The sequence below is a fragment of the Pararge aegeria genome, chromosome 8, assembly GCF_905163445.1.
Source record: "Pararge aegeria chromosome 8, ilParAegt1.1, whole genome shotgun sequence".
Classification (NCBI taxonomy): Eukaryota; Metazoa; Arthropoda; class Insecta; order Lepidoptera; family Nymphalidae; genus Pararge; species Pararge aegeria.
The window spans coordinates 10,815,776-10,839,194 of record NC_053187.1 but is presented as its reverse complement, the minus strand read 5'-3'; the positions used below and the strand labels follow the sequence as shown (position 1 = coordinate 10,839,194).

Genomic DNA, 23,419 nt, shown 5'->3' with positions numbered 1-23,419 from the left:
ATTATAACCACGTCTCGCCGTGCGGTCACGGGGGCGATCGGACTAAACAATGATTAGTCCAAAAGTCCACCAACAGTCAGATTAACGTCAATACCGAGGTCGATAATCGAGCTGAGGTCAGAGTCCTGGCTGGAGGCACCCTCGGGTCGACGTCTCCCACTCTCCCCCCCGATGTTGTCGAGCCCTGGGGCTCTTCTCATGGCGAGCTTTCACGCTTGCCCCACTCCCCCGGTGACGCAGTAGCAACCCCTCAGGTGGTTATCGGCAAGTGTCCTTCCGAAAAAGCAAAAAGCTCTACTACCGGGAGGGCGAACAACAGTTCCAAGTTGGTGTCGGAATCGTCCACAAATCCCTCGTCAACAATATTGTTCGAGTCGAAAGTGTAATTACGAAATTTTTAGTACCGGGTAGGTAGGAAATGGGATATTGTCATTGTACGACTAAGTGCCTCGATGAGCGCGTTAAATAATTGTCGCATCGGTCCCAGTTACTAGCATGGGATGATAATAATCTTTTAAGATTGGGCCTATCAATGGGCCTAAAGAGGTTATCATTTTAAAACTTATACAGTAGGTAGGTACCTTCCTAAAACTAAAGAAGGTTATGTAGGTATAGCCGTCGAATGAATACCTGATCCTCACTGAACAGTATACCTAATGCAATTTATTCCTAGAATTCCTTTGTGTTCATGTTTTTTAGTCAACTTTTTGCTTGTAGGTAATGAGTATGCACATCTCATTTTACCACGACGATGTTTTGTAATCCGAAGCTCAGTTTTAAGTCGCAGTGATCGTATGCTACGCGTATCTATCAGTATTTTTTAATTCATAGAAATGCTTCGAACACTTAAAAAAGGCGGTTCTTTCAAAATAACAGTGTTTTATTTCAAATTTAGACTGAATTCGACTATAAAAGGAAATAAAAGTATGAGAGGTTTAACCAGTAATCCATATGTACTGAATTTTAAAGATATTCCAGGCCCTAAAAGCTATCCTATTATCGGAACTTTATATAAATATTGGCAATTGCTTGGTAAGTTGCATTTTTTTTTTAATAAATTTTAATATACTTAGCTGTTGCATTGGTTATTCCTTACGTCCTATTACTTACTTAAGTCAAACCGGCAGGACGCGAGTCGCGACATTTCCCATAGGGAACTGGTTACATGTAGCGTATCCAAATAAAATACAATTTTACTCGGCACCAGGCTTTGGACAAGGCTAGGGAAAGAGGTGTATTAAGCCAGTTTTCATAGAAACTTTTTTTTCAAAACCTTTTTCTAAAATTATTATATCAACGCATTACTGGCTTTCTACACGGCACGGGTAGGAGACCCTTGCCGTGTAGAAAGCAATGAGAAGGTGTTAAGGCGGTAGTCCACCACAAGTGACAACCATAACAACAGATGTGTTTATATTTAAGATCAAATGGGGTCAAGGATTACTATGAAAACAACATTAAGGGTATGGTGGCAGATAATATAAAAAAAGTAATGAATAACAAAAAAATCACTCACATGTTCATACACACACGTGACACACGTGATAATATATTACAATTAGTAAGTGTGTTGATTCAGTATGCTCCGTTTTCTACTAGCCTTGTAGATAGACCAGATAAGCTGGATCTCTGAGCTTCTTATAAAATTGAGGGAAATAGTTAAGAAACATCTTAGGTATACTTATAATTAATGCCCAACCACCTCATAAGTAGATATTATTAGCCTATAATGCCCAACTGGTAGGCACATGATCTATACTTAGTTACATAGATAGATTAACACACTGTTTCAATGCCATTGGTGGGCCTTAACGTTGTCTTTAGTAGTTAGATAAGTTCCTAATATTGTCTTCTGTCGTATAAATATCCGTTAGCAATTGTTTTCTTATTTGCTTAACTTTTTTCACGTAAATACTCATCCGATTTATCAATTATCATAACAGTTTAACACAAAATTAAATATGACTATCGGCACAAAAACCGATCAAAGTCTGAGTTGGACTTTTACCAAGGTGCAATGTAAATACACCATTACTGAAGTGTTTACTGAAACACTTCAGTAATTAGTCGTAACAATATTAAGATTGAAAAAAAAACATTTTTTTTTTATTAAAGGCTTTTAAATATTCTTGGATTAAATTTTGAATTATTCATAGAGACGCAATTCAAATTAATATTCTCTAAAAATTATAACTCTCTACTTATTACGGTTCATGAAATACAACCCGCTAAAAACAGACGGATGAAGGACACATGGACAGACGTACAGCACAGATTTGGGAGCTGGGCTCCCGTTGGTCCGGATAACGGAATCCTGAAAATAACCATTAGGAATCTAAGCACAAAGATTTGCAGGCGACTACGATACAGAGGCAATAGACAAAGCGGCATGGCTCAACTGGCGCAAGTACGGAGGACTTGTCAAAGAGGAACCTGGTATAAGGCTACTACATGTATATGAGCCACAGCTTATAGAAAGCGTTTTCCGCCAGAAAGAACGGTACCCAGCAAGAAGGAGCCACGTGGCCATGCATCATTATCGTCTCAGCAAACCACAAGTTTATAACACTGGCGGACTTCTGTCAACGTAAGAAAAGTTATTTTAATGAATTTTAGATGCTTATAAAATAGAGTTCAAAGCGCAGGCAGGTAGGTATTAGGTATTAGAGGTAGGTATTAAGTATTGCAGGTATGAGAGGTAACCCTCTAATACTGCAATACCTACTTAATACCCATACATTTCTTGCAAGAATAAAATAGTCATTACGATCAACCAATTATAATAATCGTCTGCCAGAGTAGACGGTTTAACGTACGTTTCAAGGAAAGGGGTGGAGAGCGCTAATTGTCTAACTCTCAAGTTTTTACCTACTGTAAATTTCCTAAAAGAAAAACTTGATATCTAACAATTATTATTTGCCCGACCCCGAGATTAGAGATCGAACCTCTGGTGATCCGAAGTCGAATATGCTAATCACTCGACCAACAATAACAAGAATACACCAACTAGGTACCCAAATGTTTTTTTTTTTGCGTAATAACAATTGTTTTTCTTAATTCAGAAATGGTCCTGATTGGTGGAGAATAAGAAGTGCTTTCCAAAAGAATTTCTCAAGCCCCCAAAACGCCAAGCAATATGTTCAAGAAGTGGACAATATTGTCAAAAGATTCATTCAATGGATCCACCATAACAAACCGTCTCATCATGACGATTTTTTACAATATTTGAATCGTTTATATTTAGAAAGTAAGTCTACTATTTATTTATGCTATTACGTAATTCAGTTCTTCTAGAATAGTAATAAAATACAGAACTTAAACTCGCCGCGTTATAGGCTATTCTAATGCTCATTCGCGGGAGATGGTTGCGAGACCTGAATAGTAAGTTATCTGGTCGCAGTAATGTCGCAGTCAACGTCGACGGCTGAAGGCGACGACTTAACGCGGTTAACGAAGCACTTATGATAGGCCTTTAAATTATCAAATATCAACACAAGACCAATGGAAAATGAAATATAAAGAATCTTTTTTGTTGGACTTCGTTTAGTCATAAATTTAAATCAAGAGCAATCGAATTAGTTAAGCTGTAACCACTAAGGCAACACTATTTTCTTGTTTTTATACGCTTTATATTAGCTTCACTTGTATGTGTTTGTAACCGACTTCTTTGGGCGCGATTTTGATCCACTTTAAACGGTCAGATTTCTTTCAAACTTTGTAGACATATCGAGGACCGATGACAATACACTAATCTGAAAAGATTATTCCAATTTTCATTATAAAAAATAAGATTTTTTACTAATTACTACAGCGCCATCTAGACCCAAATGTAAAAAAACCTTTGGCGTTCGCGTACCTAACAAATTCCACCGAAAACATTAAGCTACTAGATGGTAGAGGGCGTTAGCTATTACTTTTTAATGGCCTGATTTAAATAATAATTAGAACTTGCATTTCGAGAGACGGGCACACTGACCAAAAAAAAAAATATTTTATCTCTTTAATGGTGGATGGGTTACCGATTAATTTTGCTCTCATAAAAATAATAGATCAAGAAAAACTAAAAAAAAATCGCTATTATGAATAAACTAAAAGAAAGAAATTAGTTTAGTTTTTTATACCAAGCGTGTTTTTTTAGTTTGTTTGAACTATTGAATTTTTTGTTATTTGTATTGTGTATCTGATACAGCTTTTTTGTCTGGCTTTAAGAGTAGGGCTGTCCTTATCATAATGCAGGATGCTTATAGGTAATGATAGTTCTACCTTTAGACCTGACGATTTAGTTTAGTTAAGATATTTGTGTATTGGCACTGTTTCTAATTTGTAAGCCTTATCCTTGACTAACCTATTACGTAAAATTACAAAGTATTTCTGTTCCAGTAATAGGAAAGATTGCTTTCAACGAAGAATTTCAGAGTTTCTCACCACATGAGCAGAATCATAAATCCCGAAGTAGTAAAATTATTGCTGCCGCTTTCGGGTCCAATAGTGGAATTATGAAGCTCGATAACGGCATAATGTGGAGGTTCCTTAAAACGCCACTGTACAGAACTCTCTCAAAATCTCAGGAATATTTAGAAAAGTAAATATTTATAACATATTTAATTTATTTACGTATTTATTTCTCGCTGGAAATTGACTTATTCTAATAACAGTCTAAAAGACTGGTATTTCAATAACCCAATTCTATCCATCTTTAGTCGTAAGTTAAATTTTAAGTCCATCCTACTAGCTCTCGTGTAACGTATATGGAAAAGTGTGTATCAAACGCTGCATTTTCCATTACGTGGTAAACACTTCAGCACTAACGTTCAACGATCTTCTGAGTTAGCTTCCCAACTCGCTGGGCTATGTCAATTCACTCCGGATCTTTTACATAAATTAGACGATTTGCGAGTTCCAAATAAAACCGAAGAATTTGAAATGTGCTGCAGAAGATCTACCTTTACCAGCCGTGGACGTCCATTGGTTGACATAATAATGATCAAGGGTTGCAAAAAACGTTCCATTGATTGATTATTCATGAAAACCAATCATGAAAATTGTAATCATGATGATGTGGTCACAAATATGGTGATATGGGCATTTTTAATGGAACGTGTTTAGGTGTGACTTTTTCGCGCAAATTGTGTATGGCTGTATAATAATATAGAACCTATATTTTACAGAATATGTATGGAAATACTACTGAACAGAATAACATTTTACGAAAAAGAAAAAGATGAAACTGATAAATCATTGTTAGATTCATTTATTCGACTTCCTAATATAGACTTGAAAGATTTAACTGGAATCATGGTGGATATTTTAATGGCAGCTATAGATACGGTAATGAACTCCCTAATATAGCGAATGCTCCTAAAAATAAATACTTGAACCACACAATTAGGAAATTAAGAAACCGTGTACACGACTAATGTTGAAGCATAAAATACCACTCCACTTAAGTAGTGTTTTTCGAACAGGCGATTAGTCACTACATTCCATTTAGCAGTTCACCGTAATTATTTTACCTTTAATGTCCTAAACGTTTACCATAAAATGGGGAAAATAAGAAAATTTTGTAAGCTAGCAATATTCCGCTGGTGTGAAGTGAGATGTGCGCTTTCACTGTTTTTGGACACAATTCACTGCATGCAATAATGGCTGAATGAGGGTTCTGAACGTCCTTAATTCTGTCACTTGAATTTTTTAAGAGGTTTTTTGTTGCATTTCAGACTTCTTACACTACGAGTTTTGCTTTATACCATCTAGCACGAAATCAAGAATGCCAAGATAATATTTTTAATGAAGTATTATCGCTTCACTCTACAGAAGAAAATGAACTTACTGCTGATCTGTTATCGAATGCTGTGTATGTAAGAAGCTGCCTTAAAGAAAGTCTTCGTTTGAATCCCGTCTCTATAGGAGTGGGAAGAATATTACAAAACGACATGATATTGAAGGGATTTATGATACCAAAAGGGGTACGTTGATTCTGATTTAGTTATACGCCTTGTGGTAAAGGCAGATCATAAAACTGTTGTCACCACCCCTCGTCTTTCCGCGGATGTCGTTCAAGGCGACTTAGTATATATAGCGAGTATAGCGGAGAACGAGCAGCAGGGTCCTCGGTATTAATATAGAGGACTAGACGAGGACGAGGGTATGCACAGGGTATGCAGATGATATATAGTGAAGAACATTTCCAGTACGAATTATAAAATCTAAAGGGTAAGCTTTTTATAGCTCTTACAATGCCTATCCTTAAGTTTTTTACAACTCGTACTGGAGATTTTTTTAATTTTATATCATCTGCCCGCTTAGTGTGCATGCAACTATATATATCCAATTACTGCGGTCACCAACCCAGCGTGGTGATTAATTACAAAAATAGTAATTAATGAAGAGTCTTTTTCCGATGGTAAGTGTGGAGTACATGTTCTGTTACCAAGTGATGTTTCACTTTGTGGAGTAAACCGAACCCAAATATTTTAGGTTTAACAATTCACTTTTTCCAATTTTTTGTAGGAAATGTAAGAACTAGTACGGACTACTGTTACACAATATAAGTTATCAATTCAGCTGTATTTTGTTTGATTTTATCGTCATGTGAATGGCGTGTACTAAAGTATTCAAATAAGTGGCTTCCCCGTTTCTAAAATAATCATTATTAATTGATAGTTATTAGTCGTATGTCCAACTGCTGCTACATGAAAAATCGTAAGGTAATCCGTTTTCTGTAATTTTAAGCCTGGAGTTAGTCAATAATTATTTTGCAACCCTAGTCTCGACAATCTTTAAGATGTCTCGCTGGTAGATTTTGTAAATTATGCCTTCTCACCTTTAATAATAAAAATGATGTTATCCTAGACGTCATTATGAATCTGATTTTAAAATATTCATAGCTGGCACTTATGCACGTAGTTTACTCATGTGCTTATGTAATAAAATTAATCATATTTTTAGACGGTGGTAGTGACCCAAAATATGGTGGCATCTCGATTACCCCAGTATGTTAACGATCCGTTACGCTTCAAGCCTGAGAGATGGATTCGCGATTCTGAACAATTTGAAAACATTCATCCATACCTAAGTCTACCTTTTGGTTTTGGACCCCGTTCATGCATAGCAAGACGTTTAGCTGAACAAAATATGTGCATTACTTTGATACGGGTATGGCATTATTTCTCATGTTTATGTAGCTGTTTGAGTATCCTTATATTTAACGCCCAACCTTTCCTTTCAGTTGATTCAAAAATATAAAATAACATGGATGGGTGGAGAACTAGGAATAAAAACCCTTTTAATCAACAAACCCGATCAACCGATATCACTATCGTTTACTCCTAGAACAACATAGTAGTAACAATTTCTTGTGATTGTAAAAATGTTGGACTGTATTTTCAAAACTTGAAAGCATCTATAACGGTTTAAGTTGCGGTCTGAAATCAGAATTAAATGACTATGCAGTGTTTATAATCTTTTATTTTTTTACATAATACTTACATAATAATTACAGTGATGAAGTTTACAAACTGGTCGCACTTGAATTTCCAGTATACGCTGTAGAGGTCAACAAATACCTATTTTATTTTGCTATTACAATGTTTGGTAATATACGTTCTAAGGCGATATTATGCGCGCAATGCGCTGAAAATGAAGAAAACCCTGTTTCAACAGTTTCTCCACGTATGTTTTCAACAATTACCTCTGAAGTTCTGCTAGGTATAAGGAGATTTCTATGTCTAAAACTTTGTAATGGAATTGTTGATACTTTAACAGAAGGTAGAAATCGAGTTGTGCTTATAAAACCATCAGGGTATGGAATAGAAGTCTTAACAGGTTTGTTAATTACGATCCCAAGTGGTATTTTTGGTAGACGAAAATTCAATAATGGCTTAATTTCAAGCATAGATTTTTCCACCATTATATTTTGTGCACCAACTATTTCCGATGAGACTGTTATAGGTGGGCAAGGAACAGTAAATCCGTAGCTGTGTTTTTCTATCAAACAAGTTGGTATATGAGGAAGCTTTGGCAATATGACTTCTATTGGAATCCTAGGTGGACTCAGAGGTATAAACGCTGGTAGTTCAGGCATCATCACAGTATCTTGTTCAATTATTATTTCTTTGACCACTACCGGTAGTCTTTGTTGCTTAATAACAATATGTTCTTGAACAACTACAGGTGTTGGCAGATCGGGCATCACTAGTGGTGACAAAGTAGGCGCTTCGGGAATTTCTGGCAATACGTCTGACAAAACATCGCTGAATGTTTCATCTCTCTTTGAGTCAGTTATGTTTGTTATAATTTGCGTCTTATACTCTGTATCATTTTGTACTCTACTTAAGAAGAATGAAGCATTCATACCAGATCCTATTAAGATTTGTGGTTGGAAAAAAAGGTTATTTCCTTCGTGGAAAATCTGCGACGAAAATGTCGATTCTTGTGATCTTTCTGATTTCATTTCAACTTTTTTGGTCCTTTCTTCTGTCATTTTTATTTCAGAACTAGTTTTTTGCGATAAGCTGGAAGCTATTCTATTAAAGTCATCTACTGCATCAGGTGATGAACTGGACTGTGCAAACATTGCAATTGAAAAAACCAAAAGTATTCGTGTTTTCTGTAAATGAATAAATAATTGAATAACATTATTTTGACAAAAAGAAACAACTGCATTAAAAAATAATTAAAACTTACCATCTTGCTGCTATCTGGATCCAACTTAAATTGCATTGAATTTAGAAAAGATTCGTTACTTTATATAAATGTTTTTGTAGCTAATAACTACTTAATTGGGACCTCTTGAACTTGTATATTATAAAAACCAGCCCCTTAATAACCATGTTATGGCACATTTTTGTGTTGCAATTAGGTGCATACCCGTAGGTTTTAATCATCCACAATTGAAGATGTAATAAAATCGGTTGCAACATCGTTCGAATTATAAATTCTTTCTGATATTTACTATTGTGTTAACACATTTTCTGGAAGCTTTCTAGCTAGGCCACTCATTAATAATGGCATAAAGAACGGTTAAGTGAATCTATAAATGATTATAACTCTAAGCATCGGATTTATTTATTTATTTATTCGGATTATTATCTGACCAAGAGTCTGACAAAACATGGTGGGATTTTGAAAGAACAAATATTTTACCTAACTAAGTCACAAAGATATACCTACGAATGAATAGTATTATTGATTAAGATAATATTGAATGAGTTATGAGAAAACTAATAAATGTTCCACTGAACGGTTAAGGTTGCGGACTGAAATAAGAATTAAAAGACTATGCCGTTGAATGTTTTTTTTTTACATAATTATTACAGTGATGAAGTTTACAAACTGGTTCCACTTGAATTTCTAGTATACGCTGTAGAGGTTAACAAATACCTAATTTATTTTGCTATTACAATGTTTAATAACATACGTTCCAAGGCAATGCCATGCGCACAATACGCTGAAAACGAAGAAAAACCTTTTTCAACTGTTTCTTCACGTATGATTTCAACAACAACAACAACAATAACCTTTAAAGTTCTGCTAGGGATTAATAGGTTTCTTTGTCTAAAACTTTGTATTGGAATTCTTAACAGATGATAGAAATCGAGTTGTGCTTATAAAACTACCGAGTATGGTACAGAAGTCTTAACGCGTTTGTTATAATACGAGTGGTGGTATATTCTAGTGGTTTTTTTGGCAGACGTAAAATCAATAATGACCTAATTTCAAGCATAGATTTTTCCACCATTACATCTCCTAAACCGACACCGTAACGTAAATCCGTACCTGTTATTACAAATCAAACAAGTTGGTGGAGAACAATATCATGAAAGAACAATATGAGGAGACTTCTATTGAAATCCAAATACTTTACCTAACTTAGTCACATACCTAGTATGATAATATTATTAATTCAAAGGTGTGTGTTCTTAAAATCCTTTAAATTAATAATATTTTTTACTGTGTTTAATAGTATGAGACAACTACCTTATGCCCGCCACTTCGTCTGCGTTTGTTGTGATTTTAAAGAAACGCAAAGAAAGAGATTATTTATATGGGTGTAAAATTATACAATGTAAAATTATAAACCTTCGAGATGCTAGCTATATCTAAGCAATATTTTCTCAAGATCGATTTAAAGGTTTTGCTGGTAAGCCCTTTAAAATTAACACTTTTTTCAACCATCTAGAAATTTTACCCCTGTTTATTTTGCACCCATGTTAAATAATCTCTTCCTTGGCGTTTCTTTAAAATCACAACAAACGCAGATGAAGTGGCGGGTATAAGGTATTTCCAGCACCCGAAACAACGCATAGTAATCGTTAAATAAAGAGTCCAAAGGATAAAGTTATTTGACTCGTATGCAGTAGGTTAGCCAAGAAAATTCCAACCTTTTTTTTATGAAATATTAGCGGTCACGCCCTCATATAATATGTGCAATGTATGAACATAAAAAGCAGTGTTTTAAATCAGTGAGAGAGTGAAATTTTTAAAACCTGTGACATATATTTATGCCTTTATTTAATTTTAAGAGCCAAAGTACCAATTTTCATCAAAATTGATACAAACTTTAAACCCTTTTGGAGTGAATTAAAAAAAAAATCCGGTTAGGTCAAAACAGAAATCTACAACAAAATTCCAAGTTTCTAACGGTTGAGGCTGTGCGATGATTATTAGTCCGTCAGGACCTTGAACTTTATATATATGGTCGTTTCTCGGGTAAAACTGTGGTCGAACAATGGGTAGAACGACTATATAAAAAAGCGCGGAAAAAGCTTGTAGAGCGAAAATTTATTTCAAGTCTAACGATTTTCATTTCCCTTTATAAACAATTCCGTTGTATGTTAAACTTCGCTATTAATTACCTAAATGCGGTAGTGTGTATTTCCGTGAGTTTGTAACCTCCAGCAAATTAATCCCTGAGCGGATCTTAAGGAAATTTGGCATTTGTCTTAAACTTTCTACACGCGAAGCCCGTCTCTATACAGCAAGTTAAGCTACATCTAACCTTTATTCAAAAAATCTGAAATGGTATGCAGATGAAGCCGCGAGTTACCGATATTAAACATACTACATACTTATACCAATACTAGCGGACCCGCGCGACTTCGTCCGCGAATGAGTCGACTTAGAAAAATAGTCGTATGTTATCGCGACAACAATTCCAGCAATTTCGTTACTACATATTTCCGTCGTTTGGCGTAACGTTTACCGTTCACGCATCGCACGCATCAGAATCTCTCAAAAAATATTTTTTTTGAAGTTTAGCAACATTTATCACTAAGCATAGTAGCCATTGGTGCGTGATGTTATATAGCCATTTGTTACTACCAATCAAAAAAAAAAAAAAAAATCGTAACAGGATTTTCGGAGATTAGTGCGTTCAACCAAACAAAATTTAAAAGCTTTATAATATTTCAATTATGCCTATCCAAAAACCACGTCAATCTTAAACTCCGGATTTTGAACGAAAAATGCGGAAAAAATAGCGATGCTATCCTGTAGAAGCTGTTTGCTTTTCCGCGATAAAAAGAAGCCTATGAGCTATTCAAGACTATATTGTTGGTATCTCTGCCAAATTTTAGCCAAATCGGTTCATACGTTGTGGCGTTAAAGCGTAACAAAATCCATCCATCTATAATCCATCTATAAATCCAAACATACATCCATCTATCCATACATCTATTTTCACAAACTTTCGTATTTATAATATTAGTAGGATGGTATGTTTGCATTCGATCGTTGTCCCATATGCCTTGCGACTTGCTCTTATCTCTGAAGAATTATGTCCTTGATCTCCGACAATATTTATCAGATCTTTATTAAAATTAGACAATGCATGCTTGGTAGTACACACTGTCAAATAAAGAAAGAATTATTAAAATAGGTGCAAATTTGGTGGAGATATGAAGTAAAATTCATAAAAAAATTTATATCATCATATAATTTATCCCATTGGAAAATTTTATCCCGGAGGAAAATTATTTTTTATCGGGATAAAAAGCATCCTAAATGTTGACCCGGAATACCAGCTACCACTATACCAAATTTTAAAATATAGTAAATGTACAGAACTCTTCCAGTTACAGTTTTTTCATAAGTATCGATTAGTAGAATTTTAGTATACAGAGTCTGTTATGTAAACGTGCATAGAATCCATTTTACTTTGTATATACATTTAAATGTTTGGTATTCATAGTAGGTATATAATGGATTATTAGTTAGAACAATATGGAATAAGGTCAATAATTTTATTGATTGTAAATGGATTAATAATTACGCAATCTTCTGAAATGACTATTTCAATTAATATACCTAAGTATTATTTAATTTTAATAATAGTACCTTATAAATATAAAAGGCAGCATTTCCCCGAAATCATCATTGTAACAAAGTTAAGACAACATGAAGGTGAGTATTAGTTTCTTCGATATTATTTATATGTAACTACTAAAAAAATTATCTATAAACCTCATTACCTAGATCTCCGAGTAATAAAAAAAAACTCTGACTCTACCAGCGGTTCGAAAGGCAGATTCCACTGAGAAGAGCCGGCAAGAAACTCAGTAGATTGCTCTTTTCTAGCAGTTTTATAGTTTAACAATCTTTAGAATTTTTCTGTTTTGTGAGACATAGGAGCAGAGTGACCTGCTTCCAAAAAGCCTTGTCGTTAAGGAATTTATCAATCGTGTCGTAGCCACGATTGGTTACATATGTTTTAAATTTTAATATATTGTTTAAACCTAGGTAAAGGTAGATCTAATATTAACTTCGGTATCAAGTTATAAAAGTATACACCCATTCCCACAAAGGATTTCTGTACTTTTTGCGGACGATATGCAGATATCACTAATTTATGTCCTTTGTAGTAGATCGATTGTTTACATCGGATTTTTGTTTATAATTACTAATGTTTTGTTTAATAAAGATTATATTATTATAAATATATTGCGAGGTTAGACTAGTAAGTAAACCAATTTCTTAAAATTTGGCACGTGGAAGGAATTCGCGTGAACTAAGTTTATATATCGATCGCACAGTTCTTTTCTGTAGTATCATCAGCTCTGCCTTATAACAATATATTATATTTTGGAAGTTATTACAATTAAACCAAATTTCATTTACTGATTTCTTTATATGGAATAACCCTTGAAATCCATCGAGGTTGGAATTTATACATTTGAAATCTAAAGTAACCGAATATAACGGAAATCAAATGGTTATTTACTAGTGGAATAATGTTGGTATTTGACTAGTGGAATTATCTGTACTTTATTGAAAGTTAGAAGTTTTTTAAATTTTAAATTTATATTTTACTATAGATATATATTATTGTTACAGATGTATCTTCTAGGAGTGCTTTGTTTGGTTGCATTTACTAGCGCATTACCAGTTCTACCTGAACCACCTGCTCTGCCACATCATGGGGATGTTATAGTCCATGATGCACAAAGAGGAGAACACGAAGAAAGAAAAGATGAGAATGAAGCGATGCCACCTAAATACCTCATTATAAGTTTACCAGAGCCTCCAATTTTGTCTCCTTTTGATGAGTCTATTCTTGCAGAATTGATAAATATAAACAAAGAACATGAATCTGTAGTGGATAAGGACTCTCAAAAAGAAGATCCTGAGGTCAATGATGATAAAAAAGTTATCACGCAGGTGGTTGTTCCTAGCAGAGGGGCTTGGACTAACATTATCAATTCTTTAGGCATTCCTATTTCCCTGCCGTCACTTTCAAGCCTTCTGCCCTCACTAACAAACATTTTTAACCGTCCCCCTCGGATCGTTTACCCTGGTTATGTCATTTAATAGATTAAATAGCAAAGGAGCCATGCTATTGAAATCACACTTTCTCAATCAATTAAACACAGTAGAATTTATTTAAGTTTTTTATTGAATCAAATTATTTAAGTTTATATTACGTAATTATAAATACATATCTACAAGGAATTAATAAAATAAATTAGACACGACTCAAAGGCACTTACCGATATGTATTTCATTTTTTCTTTTGTTTACATTAAAAGTTAATCTTAAGTAGTAGGTATGCACAGAATAAATAATTCGACATCATTGTGTCATAAATAAATGTTTATCGATAAATAAACTAGGTACCAATTAATATAGTCATTGGACCTAACATCTTTGGACACAAAAACAATATTGTATCAGCCTTTTACAATGTTTCTTGCAAATAAATAAGATTAAAATGACTCCATAACGTTCTCAAAATCGTCTGAAGTTACCGAGCCGAACTTGGAACTCGCACCGGCGCACCGCCATTTAGCGTGGTGGATTACAGCCTACACCCTTCGCATTGTAACAGTAGGTATACCAGTTAGCTATAAAAGTATTGGAGACGCTATTTGAGAAATGTTTTCTTAAATCTCAATTATCTATGCCCAACTGCTGGGTATAGGCTGGAAATCGAATCCTAGGCTTCGTAATCCAAAGTTGAACAAACTAACCGGTAGAACAATGAATTTACCCGGTATCAATACACATCATAAAAGTATTTCCGTAAGCGGTGACTAAGTTGAGCAGATATAACTTGCTTCAAACGATGTATGACAACATGATGAATGGTGCAAGTTCTCAAAGGCGTGCGAAGTTCTAAGACGACATCCGTGCACTTTACTGGCCCGTGAATGGGATGGAATAATAACGATGGTAAATAACGTCTTCCGATCAAACGATCTGTTGGTTTGATTTAATTCTTTGAAGTTTTATGTGGACTTATTACTTTCCCTCACCATCCGTAACGGCCCATTGCTGGTGCCACTTTAGCCAGGACATTATAGCCAGGGCAGACAGCTTAACGTGCTCTCTGAGGCAAGGAAATTCACATCGCCAATTTCCTAATTTCGGGCTGAGGTCCTCAATATATCTAAAAAGTTTTAACGAAATCAGAACGTTTGAAGAGGGTCAAAATCAAATCAAAAAATAGTCGTTTACAAACATACTAACAAAAATGCAGGTGAAGCTAATAAAAAGCATGTAATAAAAGGGTTGTGTAGTTCGGAAATTTATGTCAAGCGCTGGTCGCCATACAAATTTTTTACTACTTTTAACATGTGCTGTTATCATTGTGGTCCACATACCGCATAAGCTTGTGTCTAAATTGGGCTGGTATTTCCTGAGATCGACGTGTATGTATAATCGATACTATGTAATAGACTACAACTGCATTAAAGACCTCTCCCATAACCACCACTCTGGGTAGATGGATAAAAGTAGCACAGAGGACGCATGCTGCTGGGGCTTTTTCCGATATTTTCCCTTCGTTGCCTCGTACGACACCCGCGGGAAGAGGAGGGGTGGCCACAACTGTATTTTGATCTGCCGTCACCTCACGACACGTATTTTTTAACATGCTTAAATCACTGGCACTGTACTTTAGACTGGCATAAATTTAATTAAGCGATTCATCAAGGTTAATTTTATAAAAACGACAGCATAACGTAGACAATATTTATTTTTTCATACAGAGTACATCTTATGTCATCTTTATTTTCCAAAGTTGTCATACCATGGGGACAGAGTAGGTACGGGTGGCGGTGGTTTGTTGTGAATGGATTGCGGTGTGCTGGGATTTGATGGCTGAGGTGGTTGGCTGTTCAAAATTGGTTTGAATTCCTCTTGCTTCTTTATATCGTTCCAGGCAAACTTATGGTTGCCCCGGCTGGGAAGAGAAGGCGGCTGGCGGGGAACATTATTGGTAATTGAATCCGAAACGTAAGAGGCCGATGGAGCAAAATGAATACCTTCGATTCCTTTTGAATGACTCAAAGCATGATTAGGAGATGGAGGGCTGTGACGTTTTGGTGGTTCTGTCCACTGCACATGTTGTGATAGCGGCGTTGGAGTACTAGGTACATGTGGAGGTGTGTGAACATTCTGATGTACTGCGGGAACGTTCCAGATGGGAGCTGAATTTCTCTGAAGACTGGGTTCGTTGTTATGTGGTCTTGAAATGGCAAACTTCGGCGGAGGTGGTACCGGTGACCCTTGTGGCTCGTTGCTATGTCCTTGATAAGGATAGTTGTTAGATGAAACTATCGTTGGATAAACGTGCTGCGATTCTCTATCGGCTTTCATCGAGAAAATAGAGACAGGTGTCGTCGTTTGTGATCTGGTGTTGATGTATCTGCCAACGTTTTCTTCTCTCATTTCTATCTGTGGTGGCTGATCGCGCCTTATTTGCTCGAAATTGAAGGAGAATGTTGAGTCAGGGCCCACTTTTAAATTGGATTTAAAATTATCATCGAAGTAATCCATCGGCAGTTCATTGTAATTTGTACTGTCAGCTGCTAGGGCTAATGCCACGTAGAATAAGAAAATTATAGAAGAACGCATTTTTCTGTAAATAAAATGTTAATATTAGACATAGCTTATTTTACTGAGTCTTCCTACTCAGTAAAATAAGCTATGTTTTGTTGTTTGTTGTTATTCGAAGTCTGTCAATTTATTATAAATAAATTGACAGACTTCGAATTATTTTAACTGGTAAGTTTTCCTATAGTTCAACTACGTTAATACTTTAATATTAAAGACGTAGGCCTCTCAACTCTCCATAAGATAAAACATTTAAATTTACTGAAATTGAGAAATTTAACACAACTTTTGCAGGAAAATGGAAAAAGAAAAAATTTAAAACATGATTACATTACATTTATAAGAATCGACCCAGCAAAGAGTAACACTTTCTTTTTGCTTGCGGCGAGGGTTTTAAATACGAAGGACTTCTGAATACGAGTGTACTTATATAAATATATAAGTAATGTAAGTGACACAAAGGTTTATAAATATTTGTATAGCTTAAGTAAATTACTATTATTTACCTTGAAAGTGTGAGCGCCATCTGATGTCAACGAGTCATGGCTTAGGCTTTTTATAATGGTCGCTTAATTAATACATTATATTTAAACTCATCTGGTTTTCGGTAAGTGATGTTGCAATTTAAATATATGATTGTTTGATATAGGGTACAATTAACTAATCACCCTAAAGACTAATCAGTAACTACGGGAGAAAAAAATATTAAAAGTGATAGTTTATTTACGTTTATTTTGTTCATTCAATATAAAGATGCACAAAATGGTGTTCTCCTTGTTTTCTTAATCCTAAGATCCTTAGCGAAGTTATGCAATGGGGTTATAATAAAATCGTAGCTAATAAAAATCACGAATATTTTAATAATTATTTATTTGCAAGTAAATAGAACAGTTAATTATTTGCATTTATATATATAACCAGTGAGATGTTATTACCTTTAGAGGTAATACATACCTACATTAGTCGTAATAATACGAAACGCAAGACTCAACTTTATAGAAATGTAGACTTTATGTGGTAAACACAATCTCTTTTACTCATATCCACCATTAAATGAATGTTATATGAAATCTTTAATCAAATCCTTCATCATCCCAGGGATTAAAATCAGAGATACGATTATTTGAGAAAAAAAATTTATACATAAATTAAACCAACTTTTTTAAATTTGGAGTTTATCGATCGATCGATATCGATCTTTTTAAGTAAATACTTTGGCCAAACCACGCGTCAAATCAGCGTTGTTAGCAGCATTAAGGTTCGCGTCCTGTGTGTAACAAATTATAAGACTTGCTTATACAAGCGTGCCTTGCGATTGGTCGCAACCAGAATGCAGACTTGAATGCCACTGAAGGTGGAGGCTGAACGTTTGGTTTGTTAGTTTGCAAATGGATCATTTTCCTTAGAATGTTTCGTGTTATCACTTACTTTAAGTAATCATTGAATAGACTATTTTAAACAATAAGTACTAATTTGTATACATTAAAATTTAAAATTACAACCTTTCGTAATCGCACGACTGTTTTGCGTCCCCTTCAACCTGACTAATGTGCACACACATCAGTTTGGTTGAATTGGTATAACGGGACACTGCAACTCTTGAGGTAATTACATCTCACTATACAAAGAATATGCTTTGTAAATCGCCATAATTATAGTGAACTAAAAAGCTGGCAGATACAGTTATTTGGTTAATAGTAATATTAGTACGTGCACTTCTTATTTTTATTTTCGTAAAGAAATAATACAGCTCGATAATACCTACGTATTATAAATAATAAAAATCAATAGTTACGAGTAATCATAAATAAATCCCACTGTATAAGTTATAGGAACGAGATGTCATTGAAATTCTCTTACTAACATTAAATTTAGGAAAATGACTAATCATTCGCTATAACCATATTATATTCTTTCACCAAGCTTAAAAAGCTTTTAATGCTATGAAATGTAATATGCGCAGGGACATTATGACGTCATAGATTTGTTAACAAATCTTAAACTCTTAGGGATATATAACAAATTACAGTATAAGGCATACTTAGTTACTGAATTATAGTATAATCGATCTGATTTTCTCTATTTACTGGAGAATCTAGTAAAATAATAAAAAAGTTCACACTGTACTGATGAACTACATTAATAGTAGTTGGTCAAATATAAAAAAATACCAAAAAGGGTTTTGGGGGGGTTTATACTGAGTTTTTATTATTTAATAATATAAAAAAAATTGCTATTTTGAAATATTTAAAATACAACAATAAAACTAAAAAAAATATATATATCATTATTGCAGAACGACATGATTCGTAACTACATCTCTGAGGCTATCTGACCTGAGTGCTTTTTTTTACCAATTTGCCCAAATAATTTGACTTTTCATCTAAGTTTCATAAGATTCAGTTTAGTGAATTGACATCGCATTGGCCTAGCACTTAATTTCTGATATCCCTGGGGATCAAGTGAAATCCCTGATATCATCATTTCCCTGTTGCATATACATTAATTTAAGAAATTAAATTATTTACATAGTATTTATGTAGTATATTACACTACTAATGTTTCTAATGGAATGTTTAATTTGCATTATGTTTTAAATTATTTAAAGTGGTATAAACATCTGAGCCCTGTTTTATGATTATCTACGGCATTAAAATCATAACGTCGAATAAAACTCGTGACATAAATTTTTACACCTCTTCTTATAAGTTCCGTAAATTTTTATGTTAGATTCGAATTATAAGATAATCAGGGCTCTGGTATAGATTATATTATCTGTTTCGTCATTCGTCAATAAAAAGCAGTTATCTGTTTATGGAAGCATTTGTATTTGAGTAAGTTTCTTAATAAGGGAGCATAAACACGATCGCGAGGCGCCTACGCAGACTCATTAGCAAGAAAATGGCTTTGTGACAAATCAAGTCAAGTTCAATGCCCCTATGTCTAATAATATTATGTTGACGTTTTATCTCGGTAATATAAATTATTTATACGTAATAATATGTTTCTTATGTTTAGACTGATATTTCGTTTGGGCTGGTATTGAGTGTGCTGGTAACTGTTTCTCAGAAAAACCCAATATCTATTAATTTTTGGCCTGAGCTGGGCATTAAAATAATGTGATCTGTAGTAAAACATGGAAACCAATAGATATAATAAGAGATACGTTGCTAGTTTTCAGAACTATCGGGTAATTTAAATATTAATAAAAATGTTAGAATGTCAAAATGTTTTTTTAACTAATCTGGCTATATTATTGTTTGCATAATTAAAATAAGTTTGCCGTCATAAACAGCAATGTTATACATAAAATAAACATATAATTAAGTATTTTATGGCATCTAAGTAATAATAGATAATTCAATTTCAATTACCGTTTGTTTTCATTAAATCCAGTCATAATCATAGATTTTATAATCAAATTAAGTTAAATAAATTATTTATCATAATTAATATTTTACGTTATGTAGTTTAATGATTAATATAATAATATCTACAATTTTTTTTTGCTATACTAAGTATATATGGCTAAGAAATTTTCGTTCGAAGATCAATCGTTTTGTCTCCACCAATCAATTTGTAGAATTATTATTTTAACTATAAATACTGATAGCACAGGTGGTAACTTCAACACAGACGAAAATAATGACTTAGTTTATTTCACAGGTCTTGGATCATAAGGAGTTGCGTCATGACCGACATATCTGTTATTTTTCCGAATTTGAAATCCCTGGCCCGGTGATGTATTGTAATAAATTACTCTTCGAATTCCGAACGGATCAACATATCCAAAACTGCCAGTCCGTTCGTCAGCATCTCTCGATTCTTCCTCATGGTATTGTTTCGGAAGGTAGTATCGGAATCCGTTGCGTCTAAATGCAACGCCGTCGTAACCTGGGAACTGGGGCGTGTAGCCATCACCAACACGTATGCCTGGTTGTCTTCTCGTCCAGTCATTGGCATGTCTATAGGAGTTCGGATTGAATAAATCATAGCGTCCTTGGGGCGTGCTATCACTTCCATAATACCCGTCTATGCTATTGGTGTTTGATGGGTCATAATCATAAGGATTTGGTCGAGGAGTAGCTTCATCTGCAGTAATAGGTGGTACCGTTGGTCTAGGATCGTATGTGGGAGATGAATCAATTGAATTCGGTGATACTTCTACTCTGGAGGTAGACGAAGAGCTAGAATATGGTGGAGAAGGCGTTATGGCCACCACTGAGGGGTACGGATTTCGTGGGCTGTAAGTTGAAGATGGCAGTGGAGCGCGCGTAGTTGTTGTGAACAGAGGTGTGCCTCTCGGTGGATGATGAGCTGGTGCCGGAGTGATATTATATCCAGAGTCAGTTGGTGCTGTTTTCGCAATTTTTAAAGATTCCTGAAAGTAAAGGATATAATTAGTATAAAAAGAGAAAAATTTAATTCCAGGTGAATATTAGAAGTTGTACATACACCAATGGGTCGATTTTCTCCAACGTAAACAGTTTTTGATTTATAAATTCTATATCCTTGGTCATCAGCTATGTAATCTTGTAGCCTTAAATATCCATCGGCACCCACCCAGCCCGTAGTTCCTGGAAAAATAATAAATGTGTTCAATGATTCACTGATTTCAATGTTATTTATATAGTTGTTGAGCTGTTTTGAGTGTGGGTGTAAGGTTTTATCGACTTCTAATTGCGAATGTTCCATTTTAAGTGGATAATTTCAGTAAATGACATGTTCAAAAGTAGTGCCATTATTTCACAGTGTTGGGATTTGTGATAAACAGAATTCATGGAAGGACAGTGTCCTCCTTAAATTTTCACAATGTCAATGTAGCAGAGGCTTAGTCTACTTCGCTTAGAGGCTTCGCTTAAGTGATAGATCTAAATCTATCACTTTAGACATAAATGGACAGAAGCTGGCACGTTGAAGGATATGTTCCTTGCTTGCCCTGTCGAGTGTTGCTCCGATTAGAGGCGACGGTTTTCCACTTACCATCAGGCGTCCCACCTGCTTGGTCCGTCAAGGAGTAGGACATTAATTATATGTGCATTAATTAAGGTTATGGGCTTCTTAATAAATTATGATTAAATCAATTATGAGGTGGCTTTTAGGTTTGGATATTTCAGGCAATAAGAATTTATATCTAATTTGTCCATTAGAATGCAGTCATTGAATTTACCAAGAAATATGGCACTTTTTATTTAGATAAAAATGAAGGTGTCATTACCTACGACAGATCCATCTTTTAGGCGTCGTTCTTTGCGATACTGTCCGTTGTGTGTTTGGTAGAGGAAGTATCTTTCGTCGTCCTCGTCGGTCTGTATGTGGAATTGGTCTGGATCCTGCTGAGCACTGTAACCGTCTAACGCAGCCAGCGCACTATATACGCACATCTGTGGAATAAAAGAAAATAAGGTTATCGGTTATCATCATCCGACTAGTAGGTACTGTCCTAGTACTCAAAATAACCACTCACATTTGAGAGAGGTTAAGAGCTTAAAATCTCTATTTTGAACAATTCACTTATTATAGTATCAGCTGTTGCCACCGTTTTTACCTATCTCGTAGGAGTCGTTTGTTTTCCTAGGTTAAGCATATTTTACTGTCCGGCCTTTCAACTAACTCTGTATCAAAAATAAGGCAATTGGTTGCTAAGTTAGAGCGCTATTAAGTAACGTAAAAAACAAACACACTTTCACATTTATAACATTAGTATGGATTTCAGTTATTCCAATTTGCTTGCAATCTGAAATTGGAATGTGAGCATTTACTTTTGTAATATAGTTTGTTTGTACCGGTCCTGTATCGGTCAGTTTGATCGTAGTATTGCAATTATAAGCACTGATTGGAAGTGATTTACGAAGATCTTCGTGGTCCGGTAATGAGTTGATATGATGGTGATGATGATGATCGTAATATTAAAAAATACAATGCATGAGGAATTTGTTTCTTCACCATTTTTAAATTAAGCATGAAGTTTCTATTTAAGGTGTTTAAATTTTAAACAGCAGGATATAATTCACGATCTCAGTTTCACGAATCTCATGTCCGACGAACGTGGGATTGGGGATTGTCTAACAAAATCACTTAAGTCATTGTGTCAAGGATAATGCATTCCAGTAGCTTTGATAAAATTAACAAACATGCTAAAAACACTAACAACTAATGTTGTAATGTAAAAACACGCACAGTTTTTGCTGTTATACCCATTAAATGTTTTTGTGGGTGAAGTCTTCCCGCGTTGTGCACTATCCGTAAAATCGGGCATTAGGTATGTGAAAAAACAATGGTAAAGTCGTGAATCAGTGACGCACGGAACCGACACTTGTCGAACAATAGCTAGATGCTAAGTAGGCCTCGAAGGTCATAATGAAGTAGTGAAACTGTTTCTAATTTCAGAAGTATATGCAATATACTATATCACTGAAATATTATTAGTACTTAGGTGTAGTATACCCACGAAATAAGTAAGACATTTAAAGGAAATTGTACCAATATTGTTTTTTCCAATACCATCTAAAGTTCAAAGTTTTAATGAAATAAAATGGTGGTACCCATCCTGTGTACCAATCGTGTTCATAAGCTTAGCTGTAGTTTTAAATTTTCCTTACAACTGAGCAACTAAGGCTGATAAATTTCATAGAAAGCGGTAACTTATATCAGCAGTATCTCGATATATTATTGTAGTAGTATACAAATTACAGAATATTCTTTGGTCTGATCTGGAGGGGTGCTTAGGCTCTGGCTAGTTACCACCTTAACGGCAAAGATGTTCAAGCAATTAGGCAAGGGATAACTGATGATTATAGTTTTCATACTCTTATACAACTATCCCGGTACAGTTTTAGACTACAGTATTAACCGTAGCAGTACAGCAGAACAGTATTAACAGCACCGGTTTAAGCGTTATCTAATAGCTGATAGAGTTAGATCAGCTATCAGAAGATAGCTCCGAGATTTTATCACGTTCGAACAGTTTGACCCAGATTCAAATCAGTTAAGGAATGTTTAGTGAAGTCCTAAAGTATAAGTTAAATCTTTACTTGCTCTAACTTTAAAAGTTTAAAATAAAAACCTGCAAGGAAGAGTTGCAGAT

The 23,419-nt window shown here is 34.7% G+C and overlaps 3 protein-coding genes across 4 annotated transcripts in view; 1 reads left to right on the top strand and 2 right to left on the bottom strand.

Moving 5' to 3' along the window:
- The first annotated feature begins 788 nt into the window (after positions 1-788).
- Positions 789-7,458, top strand: LOC120625620 (cytochrome P450 302a1, mitochondrial). 2 transcript variants are annotated; one of them, XM_039892702.1, is made up of 8 exons: positions 789-1,032; positions 2,356-2,587; positions 3,063-3,247; positions 4,381-4,582; positions 5,169-5,328; positions 5,718-5,966; positions 6,949-7,155; positions 7,229-7,458. In XM_039892702.1, exons 1-8 carry the CDS (start codon positions 834-836, stop codon positions 7,340-7,342), a joined length of 1,548 nt encoding a protein of 515 aa, XP_039748636.1. In that variant the 5' UTR covers positions 789-833; the 3' UTR covers positions 7,343-7,458. The 2 variants fall into 2 exon arrangements, with proteins under 2 accessions (XP_039748636.1, XP_039748637.1); XM_039892703.1 differs by lacking the exons at positions 6,949-7,155; positions 7,229-7,458 and adding an exon at positions 6,511-6,671.
- A 6,611-nt stretch (positions 7,459-14,069) lies between these two features.
- On the bottom strand, positions 14,070-16,353 carry LOC120626010 (WAS/WASL-interacting protein family member 1-like). Its single transcript, XM_039893290.1, has one exon. It carries the CDS (start codon positions 16,351-16,353, stop codon positions 15,505-15,507), a length of 849 nt encoding a protein of 282 aa, XP_039749224.1. The 3' UTR covers positions 14,070-15,504.
- Positions 16,354-19,808: 3,455 nt separating this feature from the next.
- The window catches only part of LOC120625922, a 44,835-nt gene continuing 41,224 nt past the window's right edge, over positions 19,809-23,419 (bottom strand). The window contains exons 3-5 of the mRNA XM_039893192.1: positions 21,551-21,716; positions 20,788-20,909; positions 19,809-20,713 (exon numbers count right to left, since the gene is read on the bottom strand). Coding sequence (XP_039749126.1) covers positions 19,988-20,713; positions 20,788-20,909; positions 21,551-21,716 — 1,014 coding nt within the window. The 3' untranslated portion in view covers positions 19,809-19,987. The remainder of the gene's footprint in view (positions 20,714-20,787; positions 20,910-21,550; positions 21,717-23,419) is intronic.

Excerpts from the sequence above, each read along its gene's own strand:
- LOC120625620 (XM_039892702.1), top strand. The coding sequence starts at position 834 with ATGCTTCGAACACTTAAAAAAGGCGGTTCTTTCAAAATAACAGTGTTT. Across the intron at positions 4,583-5,168 it reads TCTCAGGAATATTTAGAAAA|AATATGTATGGAAATACTAC; the intron begins GTAAATATTTAT and ends TATATTTTACAG. Across the intron at positions 5,967-6,948 it reads GATTTATGATACCAAAAGGG|ACGGTGGTAGTGACCCAAAA; the intron begins GTACGTTGATTC and ends TCATATTTTTAG.
- LOC120626010 (XM_039893290.1), bottom strand. The coding sequence starts at position 16,353 with ATGCGTTCTTCTATAATTTTCTTATTCTACGTGGCATTAGCCCTAGCA.